The 12,714-nt window shown below is 38.6% G+C and overlaps 1 protein-coding gene across 4 annotated transcripts in view; it reads right to left on the reverse strand.

Annotated features, from left to right (window-relative positions):
* Positions 1-12,714, reverse strand: part of Dab2 (DAB adaptor protein 2) — a 53,787-nt gene that overhangs the window by 17,425 nt on the left and 23,648 nt on the right. For all 4 annotated transcript variants that reach the window (XM_076857407.2, XM_076857406.2, XM_076857405.2 and 1 more), the window contains exons 2-4: positions 4,053-4,245; positions 2,598-2,737; positions 1,698-1,796 (exon numbers count right to left, since the gene is read on the reverse strand). In XM_076857407.2, coding sequence (XP_076713522.2) covers positions 1,698-1,796; positions 2,598-2,737; positions 4,053-4,143 — 330 coding nt within the window. In that variant the 5' untranslated portion in view covers positions 4,144-4,245. The remainder of the gene's footprint in view (positions 1-1,697; positions 1,797-2,597; positions 2,738-4,052; positions 4,246-12,714) is intronic.

Genomic DNA, 12,714 nt, shown 5'->3' on the forward strand with positions numbered 1-12,714 from the left:
CAAACATAAACAATGATTTATTGAGTAAACTAGGGCTAGGGGTGTGACCCAGTGATATGAGAATCTATTTCTATGCCAGCACTGCTAGGCATCAGATGCAGCATATATGAACAGGTTAAATCACCTGAATAAAGACTTTTTAGTCTCTAGGTAGAAAGGCCCACAAGGAAGTAGGAACAGAGAACAAAAATGGGAAGAATTTTCCTTCTTAAAATAATGAAATTGAATCTTTCAATCCCAAAGGTATGATGCCACACAGCCAAAAAATGATTGAGGCTACCAAGAACCTCTAAAGGAAAGAGGGAATGTGTAACCCTTAAGCCAACCCAAGTAGGTCTGCTTTCTCAATTCAAAATCAAACTTATATCCCCAGGGTTCCTTGGACAACACCTCAGAATGGCCAAGGAATCATTCTGTATAGTATTAGAATAAGGATCCCCTGTATTTTCTGGAAGTTATCAAATGCTGTCATCAAGTATGGTTCATGGACTTGTCCTAGATGGTCTATGTTATTATCCAGAAGTACATGAGGTCAGGAGTTCATTCCTCTTGATCCTTTCCAGGAACAGGATTTGGCTCATCATGTATATTTATATATGGCAGTATGTGTCTTTTGTTTCCAAATGCCTAAGATCACCAAAAGATCATATTTTAAGGAGAGAGGGAGAGAGAATGCACATGAGTGAAACCTGCCTCCATTCTCTGATGGGTTTGGGGAAACAAGAGTTAAGAATTGAAGGAAAATATTGGACATTTATTTCAGAGGTAGAGCGCTTGCCTTGTAAGTGTAAGGTCATGGGTTTAATCCCCAGTACCATGGGGTGGGAGTGGGGGGAAGGGTTGAAGAATAATGATGGAGAGGTAATGTCGGAGCATCTGAGCCCAGCAGGCTGGGTGAGCATGCACCAGGCAGCCTAGCTCTGAGTGTCATGGGGGATTTTACAGACTAGACAATGGGCATCTCCAGGAAGTGGTGAATAGTAACCAGAGGTCTTCCCACAGTGTGTTGAAAATACAGTATTGTACACCAATGAAAATGGGCTATAAACAATATTTTAAGTGGATGAATCTTATGTTGAGTAGGAAAAAAAAAATGCCCCAGAAGACTTGAAATAGGATAGCTTTTTGTTCAGTAGCAAAACTAAAACAAAATAAGCACAATTGTTCATGTGTCATGGAAACAGTAGCAACACCACACACACACACACACACACACACACACACACACACACACAATAAGGAAGGTTACTTCTGTGAGGGAAAAGACAGGTGGGGAAAAAAGCTAGATGTGTTTTAAATAATATTTCAGCTTTAGTTTAGTTGATAAGTTCACATGTGATCAATATATTAAAAATCAAATGAGAGCTTTGCATAGGCCCATGAAAAAAATCACAAACCGGGAATTAGGGTTCATCTAGTTCTGTATGTTTGAGGTTCAAATAATGTGGTATTTATAGCACACCTGTGTTCATAGACTTAGATTCACATCTCTTATAGGAAATAAATTACAATACACGGTATCTTGACTCCACCTTCTATTCTGTTTTCTGCTTATTATTTCTGGAGAAATAATACTTTTTTTTTTTTTTAATAGAACTTGGAGAAAGAAAAAAAAAAAAAGAAAGCTGAAATCCAAGCAGCACATAATTTGTCACACTCAGGTGCTCAGGTAGGTGTCAGCGAATGTGAATTCTTACCCCAGTTTTCTCATCAATTATTTTTATCCCAGAAAGGGAAATGTTGACCCAGATCCTTTGTTTGTGTTGTCCCTGAGACCGTCCAGCTGCTGCCATGCCCTGATGAGATTGAGAAGACAAGAAAAAACAAATTTAAAATTTTATATTTTATATTTTAAATTTGTTTAAATATCCTGCAGTGCTATTAATATTAAGAAATTAAAAGATAGCTTTGTTTCCAACTTGGTTTGCCAGCTATGAAAGGATGAGGTGCCTTTCATCTGGGATAAGAGGATGGAGTCAAAGACCATTGAGCAGGCATCTCTTAGCTGGGTAACTCAAACAAGTCACTGTAGTTCTCCTGGTAAAGAAAAGGGGACTGGACTCGAAGATCTTCAAAGATGCTCCTTCTAAGTCTTATATTGTCTAATGAGTATTACCTGTTTAATCAGGTCTACCTAGTGACATAGTACTGAATTTAAAAATTTAAAACTCTGCAGGGATAACACTAAAGAACACCAATTTCTAGGTAGGGTCCTGAATCTTTTCTGGACACTTTCCAGGTGAAAAACAGGGTATCCCCTATCCTCTGCACAACATCAGACCATGCACACCCTTGCACACAGGTTCTATAATCAGTGAATGAGATAAGACTGTTGGGCTTGATTCATTCAAGCACTGAGTCAGCCAAAGTGAAAGGCATCCAGATCCCTGATATCCTTGATGAAACCAGGTCTCTAGAGCAGTGCTTGAAATGGACCAACTACCTCAGGGTTTCTCAGAAAATTAGACACAACCGGATCACTGGTGGGATTAAAAAATTTTCAAATCACTGAGATACAGGTAAACATGAGCTTTGAAAATAATCCTCTCTGCTGGTCATTTAACATAAAAAAGATAAAAACATTCTTCTCCTTTTACCTTGAGTTTCATCATGGAGTCTTGGCTCATCTTATCCCCTCGAGCATCTGGCACATCATCAATTCCAATTAGCTTGGCCTTGTATTTCACACCATCACCTTTGAACCTTGCCAAGAGATACTCATCTGTCTTTTCAGAGCCTGAGGAATGAAAAAAATATAAGATAAAATTTTATTTAAATACCAGTCCTAGGTAAGACCAAATGTGCTCTGGAATCTCCAAATTTCGAGAAGCATTAATCTTGATTATACTATAATTTATCTTAAGTGGAATATTTTATTCTGTCTTATTCTTTCTTCTTTTGAGCAAAATCATGCTCTGTAGTATTGAATATGGAGTTGGGGTAGAGATAAAATAAATTCTTAAAAATAGAAAATTCATGAGGGGAAACCAGGGGAATGTGTAAAATGAGAGTTGGACTTCTTCATCTGAGTCTTTTAAAATTATATTATAAGGATTCTATTTTTTAGTGAGAAAAATAATTTACTAACATACAATTTACTAACATTTTGAACTATCAATAAAAAGGGAAATATAGGTAATTTCCCTTGATAATAATGAAGGTAATTATCCCATAAAGATATCTGATTTTGCTCCTCTTAAAAGACCTGTGCAGTCTCATTCCCAGAACTAAAGGGTAGTAGTAAAAACCAAGCAAGTCATGGCATATTCTCAGACTCTGAATGATTAAGAACGCTGTCACTTTTTTAAAAATTTATTCTGATTTGTTATACATGATGGTAGAATGCAGCTCATTTCATATTACACATATAGAGCACAATTTTTCAAGACACTGGTTGTACACAAAGTATTTTCACACCATTCCTGTCTTATTCATGCACTTAGGGTAATGATGTTTAACTCATTCCACCATCATTCCTACACCCATGCCTCCTCCTTTCCCCTTCCTCCCCTTTGCCCTATCTAAAGTTCCTCCATTCCTCCCATGTCCCCCCTGCCCAATCACCATAATGTGTCTGCATCCTCATATCAAAGAAAACATTCAGCCTTTGGTTTTTTGGGATTGGCTTGCTTCACTTAGCATTATATTCTCCAATTTCATCACTTTCTGGTGGTACTTTAGATCAAAAGAAAAGGGTCTAACAAGATACACATTTGATTTTTAGAAATAGTGACTTCAATAAAACCAAGTGGTTGGTAGATCATTGAAAGGTAACTGATGGTTGTATTACTAACTGAACAAGATCCATGAAAGTTTCCAGCAGGACCTAAGTTGGTGCAATTACACATCTGAAGACCAGTCTCATTACACATGAAGTGAACATATCCCTTCTGCCAAAGTACACCTTTGCTGTTTAGGGAAAACTGAGACTCAGCTAATGAGGCAGTCAGCCAAGAGGCAGTACTCATGATACCCCAAATCTCACATTTCTTTAAAGGCAGAGGTAACCACCTCTAGCTCCCTTTAGTGGCCTCCGGTGGACTTTTCCATACCTTTCTTCTTCTCCTTCTTCGACGGTGCTTTTGGTGCAGCCTGTTGGTCAGGCTGACCATTGGTTGTGCTCGTTTCTACTTCGTTAGACATGGCAAAGAAGGAAAGCAGCAAACCCAGCACCAGCAGACACTTAATGACACCAGGCGATCCCCGATGGAGAGGTCTCAAATGAACATAACCTACAACACACACCTGTGGGCATATAATACATATGAGGCATGATGAGGTCAGAACACAGAAAACCCAGAACCACTATAGCTAGTGATTCTCCTTCACAGCTCTGTGCACTCAGGTTATTCCTTCTTCTCTGTTAGCATGAATTCTGAGAGCAGGGAAGTAGGTAGTAGGTAAGTATGTTTAACAAAACTTTCCTTAAATACTTGGTATCTGTTAAAATTTAATGATTATCTAGCTGAATAGCTTGTATTAGAACTTCAGTATAAAAATCTAGTATTTAAGATAGGGATCAACAAACTTGCTGAGTTTCATAGCAAAACAGAAATACACTGAATGCAGAGTCAGCTAAGATTGTAACTGGTTTTAAAATTGAGAATTATGAATTTAATTCATAAATTTTTTATCTACATAGATAGTGACAAGAGTGGGGTTATGGGCTGGGGATGTTGCTCAATGGTGGAGTGCTCAGAGGGCATGTGCAAGTCTCTAGGTTCAATCCCCAGACCACACACTCTTGCCCACATGTGCACACACACAGAGTTATGAATTTATCTTAATCATACTGATAAGTGTTTTTTTAAATACTAGGATTTTGCATTTGATCTCACTGATCTACAAACACCACACTTTAAAAGGTGTCCATTTTTGACACTGACACATGTACCAGAGAACGAATGGGTGCCAATTGTGCAATTCACTGACTATATGCTATATGCTATTATTTAGCATTACTATCCTCAAATAGTTGTATTATATGCTCTCATAAAGTTTTCCCGTGCATCATAGTTTAGATAAAAGAGGGGGAAAAAAGTCATTGCAAGCCCACAGAAATGAACTAATGTTTCAAAAATTTCTTTGACTTCTCACTAGCCAAAGTGTCTATACAACTCTAGAGAGAGCTAGAGTATGAAGGTCCACTGCAAACCAAAGGCAAAGAAAAGTCAGTCATTGTTCTATATTCCTGTAAAGACTACCTCTTGAGCTAGAACCACCCCGGCACCACTACCATGAAATCACTCTTCATTCTGAGTCTATACTGCCAATTGATTTGAGCATTTAATGAAAAGGTCAAACCCACTGCATGGGAATGTATGCTACTTGTTAGACATCTTAAGGCAAAAGGTACACCTCAGGTTTTATTCAAGGGCTAAAAAGCCCTCTTCATAAATTTCAATGTGTTTTCTTGGAGGTCAGCATTTACTTCTTCCCCCTTTGAGTTTTTAAATGACCTTTATAGTTTTAGGAGTATAAACATATGGATTATATGTATATAATCCATGTATGATCAATGTTATCTGAATTGTTTCATTTGGAAATTTAGTAGTTAATTTTGCTCAAATTCATCTGACTGGTAGGTAGCCAGGGAGACAGTCTATTTATAGTTGCAAGTCTTACATAGTAGAAGACTCGGTCTTACTTGGGCTGGACTTTTGGATGCCTTGATTGGTTTCAAGATATTTTGGGGGATTAGGCACTATTAGGTTTTTTTAAAAATTATATTAACTCCAAAAATTTCACAGCAGCTTTATGAGTGTGATGATCAAGCATTATTTCATTTTCCAGAGGAAAAGCCAAGGCACAGAAATATTAGCACCTGCTAAAGTACAGAACCAAGTTTCTAGCCCATCAACTGGCTCAAAGTCAGAGTTCTTTAACAGATACCAATGAATCTCATCTTAGAAGCCATACTGTAAACTGGGTGTGGTGGTGCACACCATAATCCCACCTACTCAGTAGGCTGAGGTGGGATGATCACAAGTTTAGGGCTAGCCTAGTCAATTTAGTGAGATCTTGTCTCAAAATAAAATTTAAAAAGGACTGAAAGTATAGCCCAGTGTTCAGTGGAAGACTGCTTGCCCAACATGCAGGAGTCCCTGAATTCAATCTCCAGCGACATAAAGGAAAAAAAAAAAGCCACATAATAACTATAGAGATGCTCTGTTATATATCATAGTAGATATGTGTAAGTTGTAACTCTGAACATATGGAATGTGACCTTATTTAGGAAAGGAATCTTCGCAATTATAGTTAAGATTCTGGAAATGAGATCATCCTGCATTTAAGAATTTCCCTAAATCCAATAGCAAATGCTTGATTTTAAAATGTTCAAGTCATCTGTTGCCCCAGCTCCTTGGGATCCCTTGAGCTTAAGAGTTTGAGATGAGCCTGAGAAACACAATGAGAACCCCATCTTCAGACAGTAAAAATAAAAATGGCAGAAGGAGATTTGAGGCACAGTGTCTCACAGAGGAGGTGATATGAAGACAAAGGCAGAGAGCAGGGTGATGTACCTACATACAAGGAAAGCCAAGTATCGCCAGCACCCACCAGAAGACAGAAGAGGAACATAGAATGGGTTCTTCCTCAGAGCTTCCTGACGGAACCAAGGCCATCATGTCCTGATTTTGGACGTCTTACCTCCAGGACTGAGAAAAAACTTATCTTGCTTTTAGCCACCCAGCTTGTGATAATTTGTTATAGCAGCTCTGGAGAAATAGAACACCTCCATTTTGGATGCCTTGATTGGTTTCAATGGTTTACAAATTGGTTCCTTGGAGACATGGTAAATAAATCCCCTGGGCATACCTATATCCTTCAAATTTGGGGCCAATAATCATTTTCTTAATTCAGAGATTTTTTTCCCCCAAGAAGAGTAGATATTTGCCCATGTTAACCATGTCAGAAAGTGAGATTAAGTTCTGATCTAATGAGACACAACCATCTTCATCTTCTCTTCTCTCCAGTGAGTCCTCACTTTAACACATTTCTCAGATCTCATCTTAGAAATAAGGGGTATACTTCAGTGAGACCTAGTAGCCCCTCTGATTATCATCTCGTAATCTGTTTTGGAATTAAAAATCTACAACTGATGGCCTTGCACTCTCTGCCTTTTCCTATTCCCTTCTCTTCAAGGATTCCTTATCTCAACTTTCCTCTAGGGGTCAACTATAGTTGCTGATGTGTCTCCTGACCAAATCCAACTAATTTGCTTTCAGTACTTTTGAGGGTACACTTTAGCATACATCAGAAATGAGGCTACACCTATGAATGAGGCTATTTTCCCCCTACTCTTCGCTCTTGTGTTTGGTCAATTAAGATGACATGGATTTTTTTTTTTTTTTTTTTTTTTTAGAATTAAGTTTCTCTATATATTAGAATAAACTTGAAAGCTTTCTGCTCAATTCTGTAGTAGCTCTCCCTTGAATTTAGAACAAAGATTCGACTTTTTCATTTTTTATTTAAGGCTCTTAAATATTTTGCTTCACCTTCATTTTTTTTTCACTCCTGTATACCTACCTCAAGTTTCTCATTTCTTTAGAATGGTTTATGGTTTTGACTTGAATTTGCTGAGATGCCCCTTACCCAACATCTGTCCCTCTTCCCCAGTTTATTTATTTGTCCCTAAGGACAATAGGTAAGACCTAACTCTTAAGTTTCCCCCCTTCCCTCTACACACACATGACCATCACCTTATTATCATACAAGTCTGTCTACCTGTTTGTCTACCCTTGAACTGTCATCTTCTTGAATGTAGGATTCATTTCTCAAAGTCTGGCATACAGAAGCCATTTGTGTGAAGGGTAATAAGGATGGTAGTAGGCATGCATATTTTCTTGCTTGCTTGATATTTATATAAACATGCATGCATTACTTATTTCTTATCTTTCCTTTTTAATATAAGGTTTTGTCATTAGGTAGCAGATTATTCAGATATGACTATGACTAAATCCTAGAAATGTTTAATGTAGCCCAAAGGTACAATTTTTTTTTTCAATGTAGCTTCCTGGTTTGGGGACAGGGTGAGAATATCTTTCTTTGAATGAAGGATAGTTTCAGATAGTTAGATGGAAACACTTGCTTTGGTGCAGAAGGAGTGGTTCAAATGTGTACGTTTTCAAATGTATATGTCTTCTGAGGACAGAGACTTGTCATGGATGCTGAGTAGCCGAAGGGGTGGTCTGTGCCAGTTATTAAGTTGGCTTAGCTTCAAAATCACCCTGCTGTACCTTGCTTTGCGAGGCTGGACCTGGGACTCTGCAAACATTTTTCCATTGCCATCTGGCTGCATGTGAGCTGTGCCAACAAGGGATTCTAGAAAGAGACTGCAAAGCTGGACAAGGGACCCACACATTTCCATCTGCATCAGGTGGATTTCTCCTCATGGCCCAAAGCTCCTGTGAGTGTGATTCTTGATTCTCACAGAGGTTCTTCACCCTAGCAGCAAGTTTCTTCCTATAGCAGTGGCTGAATACAGTTTTCAGCATTTCCTAGACTGGCAGAACTAGCCTCATAGTGGTCTCCTTGGACACACAAACATCAGTCCTCTGTTGCTCTCTTTCCAGCACCAGCATTCCAGGTCTTCAGAACACAGGGTCTCCAGCTGCAGCTGAGTAGCACCGCTTCTCTTAGTAGCAGGCCAAGGAGACCCTGTCTTTCAAGTTTATAAGCTTTGATGATTCCAGCATCTTCCTTTTGATCTCTTGCCCTTAGGGTGGTGGTTATCTTTTGTATTCTGCTTATCCAGTGATGATTTTATGCTCCCCCTTTACCTTCTCAGTCATTCAGCTGACAATTTCACACCTGATTAATACTTAACACTAAGATACTTTAAAATGGCTGGTGTGGACTGGACTCTAACTGATACAATGCTAAAATTAATCTGTTTTGATTTTATAGTTGAAGAACTATTCTTCAGGGTAATCTAAATATTATGGATCCAAGTGTGTAATTTAAGAATACTTCCCTCTCCCCCCACCTGCCTCTCTCTCTCTCTCTCTCTCTCTCTCTCTCTCTCTCTCTCTCTCTCACACACACACACACACACACACACACACTCACACATATATGGGATCTGAACTGAGCTACATCTGCAGCCCTTCCTTGTATGCTTTTAAAAAACTACATTGTTTGGGGGATTTATCCTATTCTTTCTTTTGGGGATAAACTAGGAGCATTTGTGTAGCAATTCCTTCAAGTCTATCTTGCTCAAGTCAGCATTATGGAGAATTCAACAAAGCACACGTGGGCAGCAGAGGCAAAATAGCTAAGAGCTGTGTGGAATCATTGGCTGAAAAAGTAATCTGGTCCTAAGGCTGGAAGCCTGATATCCTACTTCAATCTGGTCCTAAGGCTTCATCTTGGAAGCCTGATATCATACTTCCTTGTAGGAAATTAATTCAGACAAGAAAAGAAATCAGAAGGGGAAGCATATGGAATTAAAGGAATCTGTGAAGTGCCAAAGCACTTTGACAGACATGGGGAGGGAAGGGCATCACATGGGTTTATTCATAAAAGTAATATAAAACATAACAGCCACATAACTCAAGACAGGTATCAAATATAGTGTTGGCAGACTGGTCCAAAAGAAAGGGTTTAAAAAGTAAGAGGTGCCATCCTATAGGTCTATACAGCAAGAACTTCTCAAGGACAAGGGGGAAAAAAAAAAGAGAGAAAAACTTCCTTTAGCAGAAATTCCCTGAAGAAAATGGATGTATATTTTGAGTTGCAATTACCAAGTGTAAATCTTCATTGTAAGCCATGCAGTTGAAAGTGTATCTCTCCCTGCAATCATCAGAAGGTAGACTGCCTACATGCTCTGAGACTCAAAGATGAACTCCTTTCTAAAACAAAAACGTTCAAAATATTGAATGATTTTAACAAGTATGCATCTAGTCATGCATATATTGGAGGGATAAATGTTCACCTTCTCCCAAGAGGCCTTCCTTACCATCTGTTAGTTAGCTTTCCGCCACCGTGACAAAATACCTTTGAAAAACAACTTAAAGGAGGAAGAGTTTATTTTGGCTCACAGTTTCAGTGGTTTCAGTCCATTTGGCTCCATCACTGATGCCTGTGGTGAGACAGAACATCATGGTGGTGAGCATGTGGTAGAGGAAGAACTGCTCACCTCATGGCCGGAGGAAAGCAGAGAGAGGAGAAGAAGGGGCTGAGGACACACCCCCACTGACCTACTTCCTCCAACGAGGCCCCACCTCCAGAAGTTTCCACCACCTCTCAATAGTGCCACCAGCTGGGAACCAAGCCTACAATACCTGAGCCCTTGGGGGGTGTTCCAGATACAAACTCTAATACCATCTGACATGCCGTAGGTGGAAGAAGTCTAGCTTATAGACTTGGATCCCTTTGGGAAGAACAATCAACCTAAATTTAAAATTTGAATGCAAAATCCTTCCAACAGTAGTTTAGAGTTATCACTTGTGCCTATAAAACCTTTAGAAGATTTATAATGAACTGATTTTTGGAAAGGGATCAGACCTGCAAAAGGGATCTGAGGGCCAAAGTATGTCCTAATAATTTCCTTCGATTACTTTCTCAAACTAAGGAAGTGTTGCAGAAAGTATCTAGATTAGGTTAAATTACACTTTGTTTTAAAGCTGGAGTATGATAAGAAATTTCTTATAAAGGGGAACGAGTGAGTGTAGGACAAGGAGGAAGTATACAGTCTTTCATTTGTTGGGTTGAATCCCAGGCCTTTCTGACCAAGGAGCACAAAATCAGTCAGGAACCACACAGAAGGGAGTCATCATAAGACAGGGATTACCAAGCAAAGCTCAAAAACATATACAGAGTCACATGAATAGTCCTCCATCTAAACAGAGCTGGTTTGTTATTCTAGCTCTCCAAGACAGGCTGTTTCCCTTCATTATAAGATGAAAAAGAGAAGAAGGATGACACATCTAGAAACAAATGGGACTCTAAAGTTATTCTATATCCTTGACTCCTTCTTAAGTCTTCAAAATAAAATAGAAAGTTTCTAAATGAAACTTTACTAAATCAATAAACTTAGCTTCCATTTGAGTGAAGCTACCTAACTTACATTTTGGACTTAGTTCAAACTTCCCTAAAAAAATGTGGGGATTTCCCCCTTCCATGACACCAGAGTCAGATGACCAGAAGAGATTTTGGAGCTTGCAACATCTTCCTTGGTTTCTGAGAAGGCTCTGGGAGATGTATACCAGAAGACTGAGTGAGTCATCTTGGAATGTCTATGTCCTTTGCACTAATAAAAAGCCAGCTAAGGTTTGTTTAGCTCTTAAAGTGATTAATGGAAAATATTTAGTATTTGCACCCTAGAAAAGCTAGATGGTGGACCATGGTCAACTTGGACGGTGTAGGAACAAATTTGGCTGACATCTTTTTCTATCTGCTCATCCTTCTCACCAGTGCGACTGTACTGCTATCAGCAATGGTACTACTTGAATAATTCCAGGGTTCCGAAACAACATCATAACACAAGTTTGTCAGTCCCCCACCCCCAAGCATTCCTTCTATCTTAATTATATTGAGCAGGCAGGAACTGGCTTAGTTGGTCTCAAAATACTGATAAAAGGATAATTTAAGTTAACAACTTAATAGAAGCCATTCCACAGATGGTTGCATCTGTTTTTAAAGTTTAGAGGAATGGAATAAACACCTAATACTGTCAGCCTCCATATCTTCTGGTTTCCATCTTTGAGTTCAAAAATTGCAGAGTAAAAATATTCAGGAAAACGTGGCATCTGTACTGAACATGTCCAGACACTTTTTAAAATTATTACTCCCTCAACAATGCACTCTAACAAATATTTATATAGCCTTTACATTGTATTAGGTATAATAAATACTCCAGAGACAATTTAATATATAAAGGAAGATTGCATGGGCTATATGCAAATACTATCCTGTTTTTAGAGAATTGACTTAAGCATCCAAGGATTTTATTATACAAGGAGGGTCCTGGAACCAATCTCCTGTAAATACAGAAGGACAACTGTATACCAAGCATTTACTACATTTATTCTGAAAGCTCTATCAAACAGTGTCCCTATTTTATAAACAATGAAATGGATGCAACAACAAAACATACATCCCTAATAAGCTGGCAAGTTCAAAACTGAATATAATCTGTGTTCCCTTTTCTATTATATGTTTTTCTTGTTCTTTTTTCCCCCTTATTCCACTAGTTTTAACCTGTATTTTCAAAAACTCAAAAATCTCATTGACTTTAAAATGCCGGTTAAATTTTCAGAAGGAATCACATAAAATGACAGAGGGGAGGAAATTAAGGAGACACAAGAACAAAGCCACATAAATATCTTTACTTAGGGCACCCAGTACTTTGTACAGGACAGAGGACATGTTTTCTTGTTCTTTGGAACATTATGTCTGCCTTAGCTGAATGCTGAATAGGATGTGTGAAATATTAACCTCTAAGACAGACCTCAGGTCCAAGAGGGCAGCAAACAGCCTTCACCACTATCTTTGCAGTAATCTTTTGAGAACAAGACACATTGCTTGAAATGGGGTAGCAAAGTTAGGCTGTTTCTGACCCTTTCTGCAAAGCCTTCTTCCCTTAACCATTTGGATTCCTAAGAGTTTAGGAAGGTGTTCTATCCTGCAAAGGCAAAATTGAGCAGAAATAAGATTTTTGCAGGCTATTAAGCTGGGAAATGCTGAAAAGGAGCCATTGGAGTATATTATTGT

Source organism: Callospermophilus lateralis, chromosome 5 (genome assembly GCF_048772815.1).
Source record: "Callospermophilus lateralis isolate mCalLat2 chromosome 5, mCalLat2.hap1, whole genome shotgun sequence".
Taxonomy (NCBI): Eukaryota; Metazoa; Chordata; class Mammalia; order Rodentia; family Sciuridae; genus Callospermophilus; species Callospermophilus lateralis.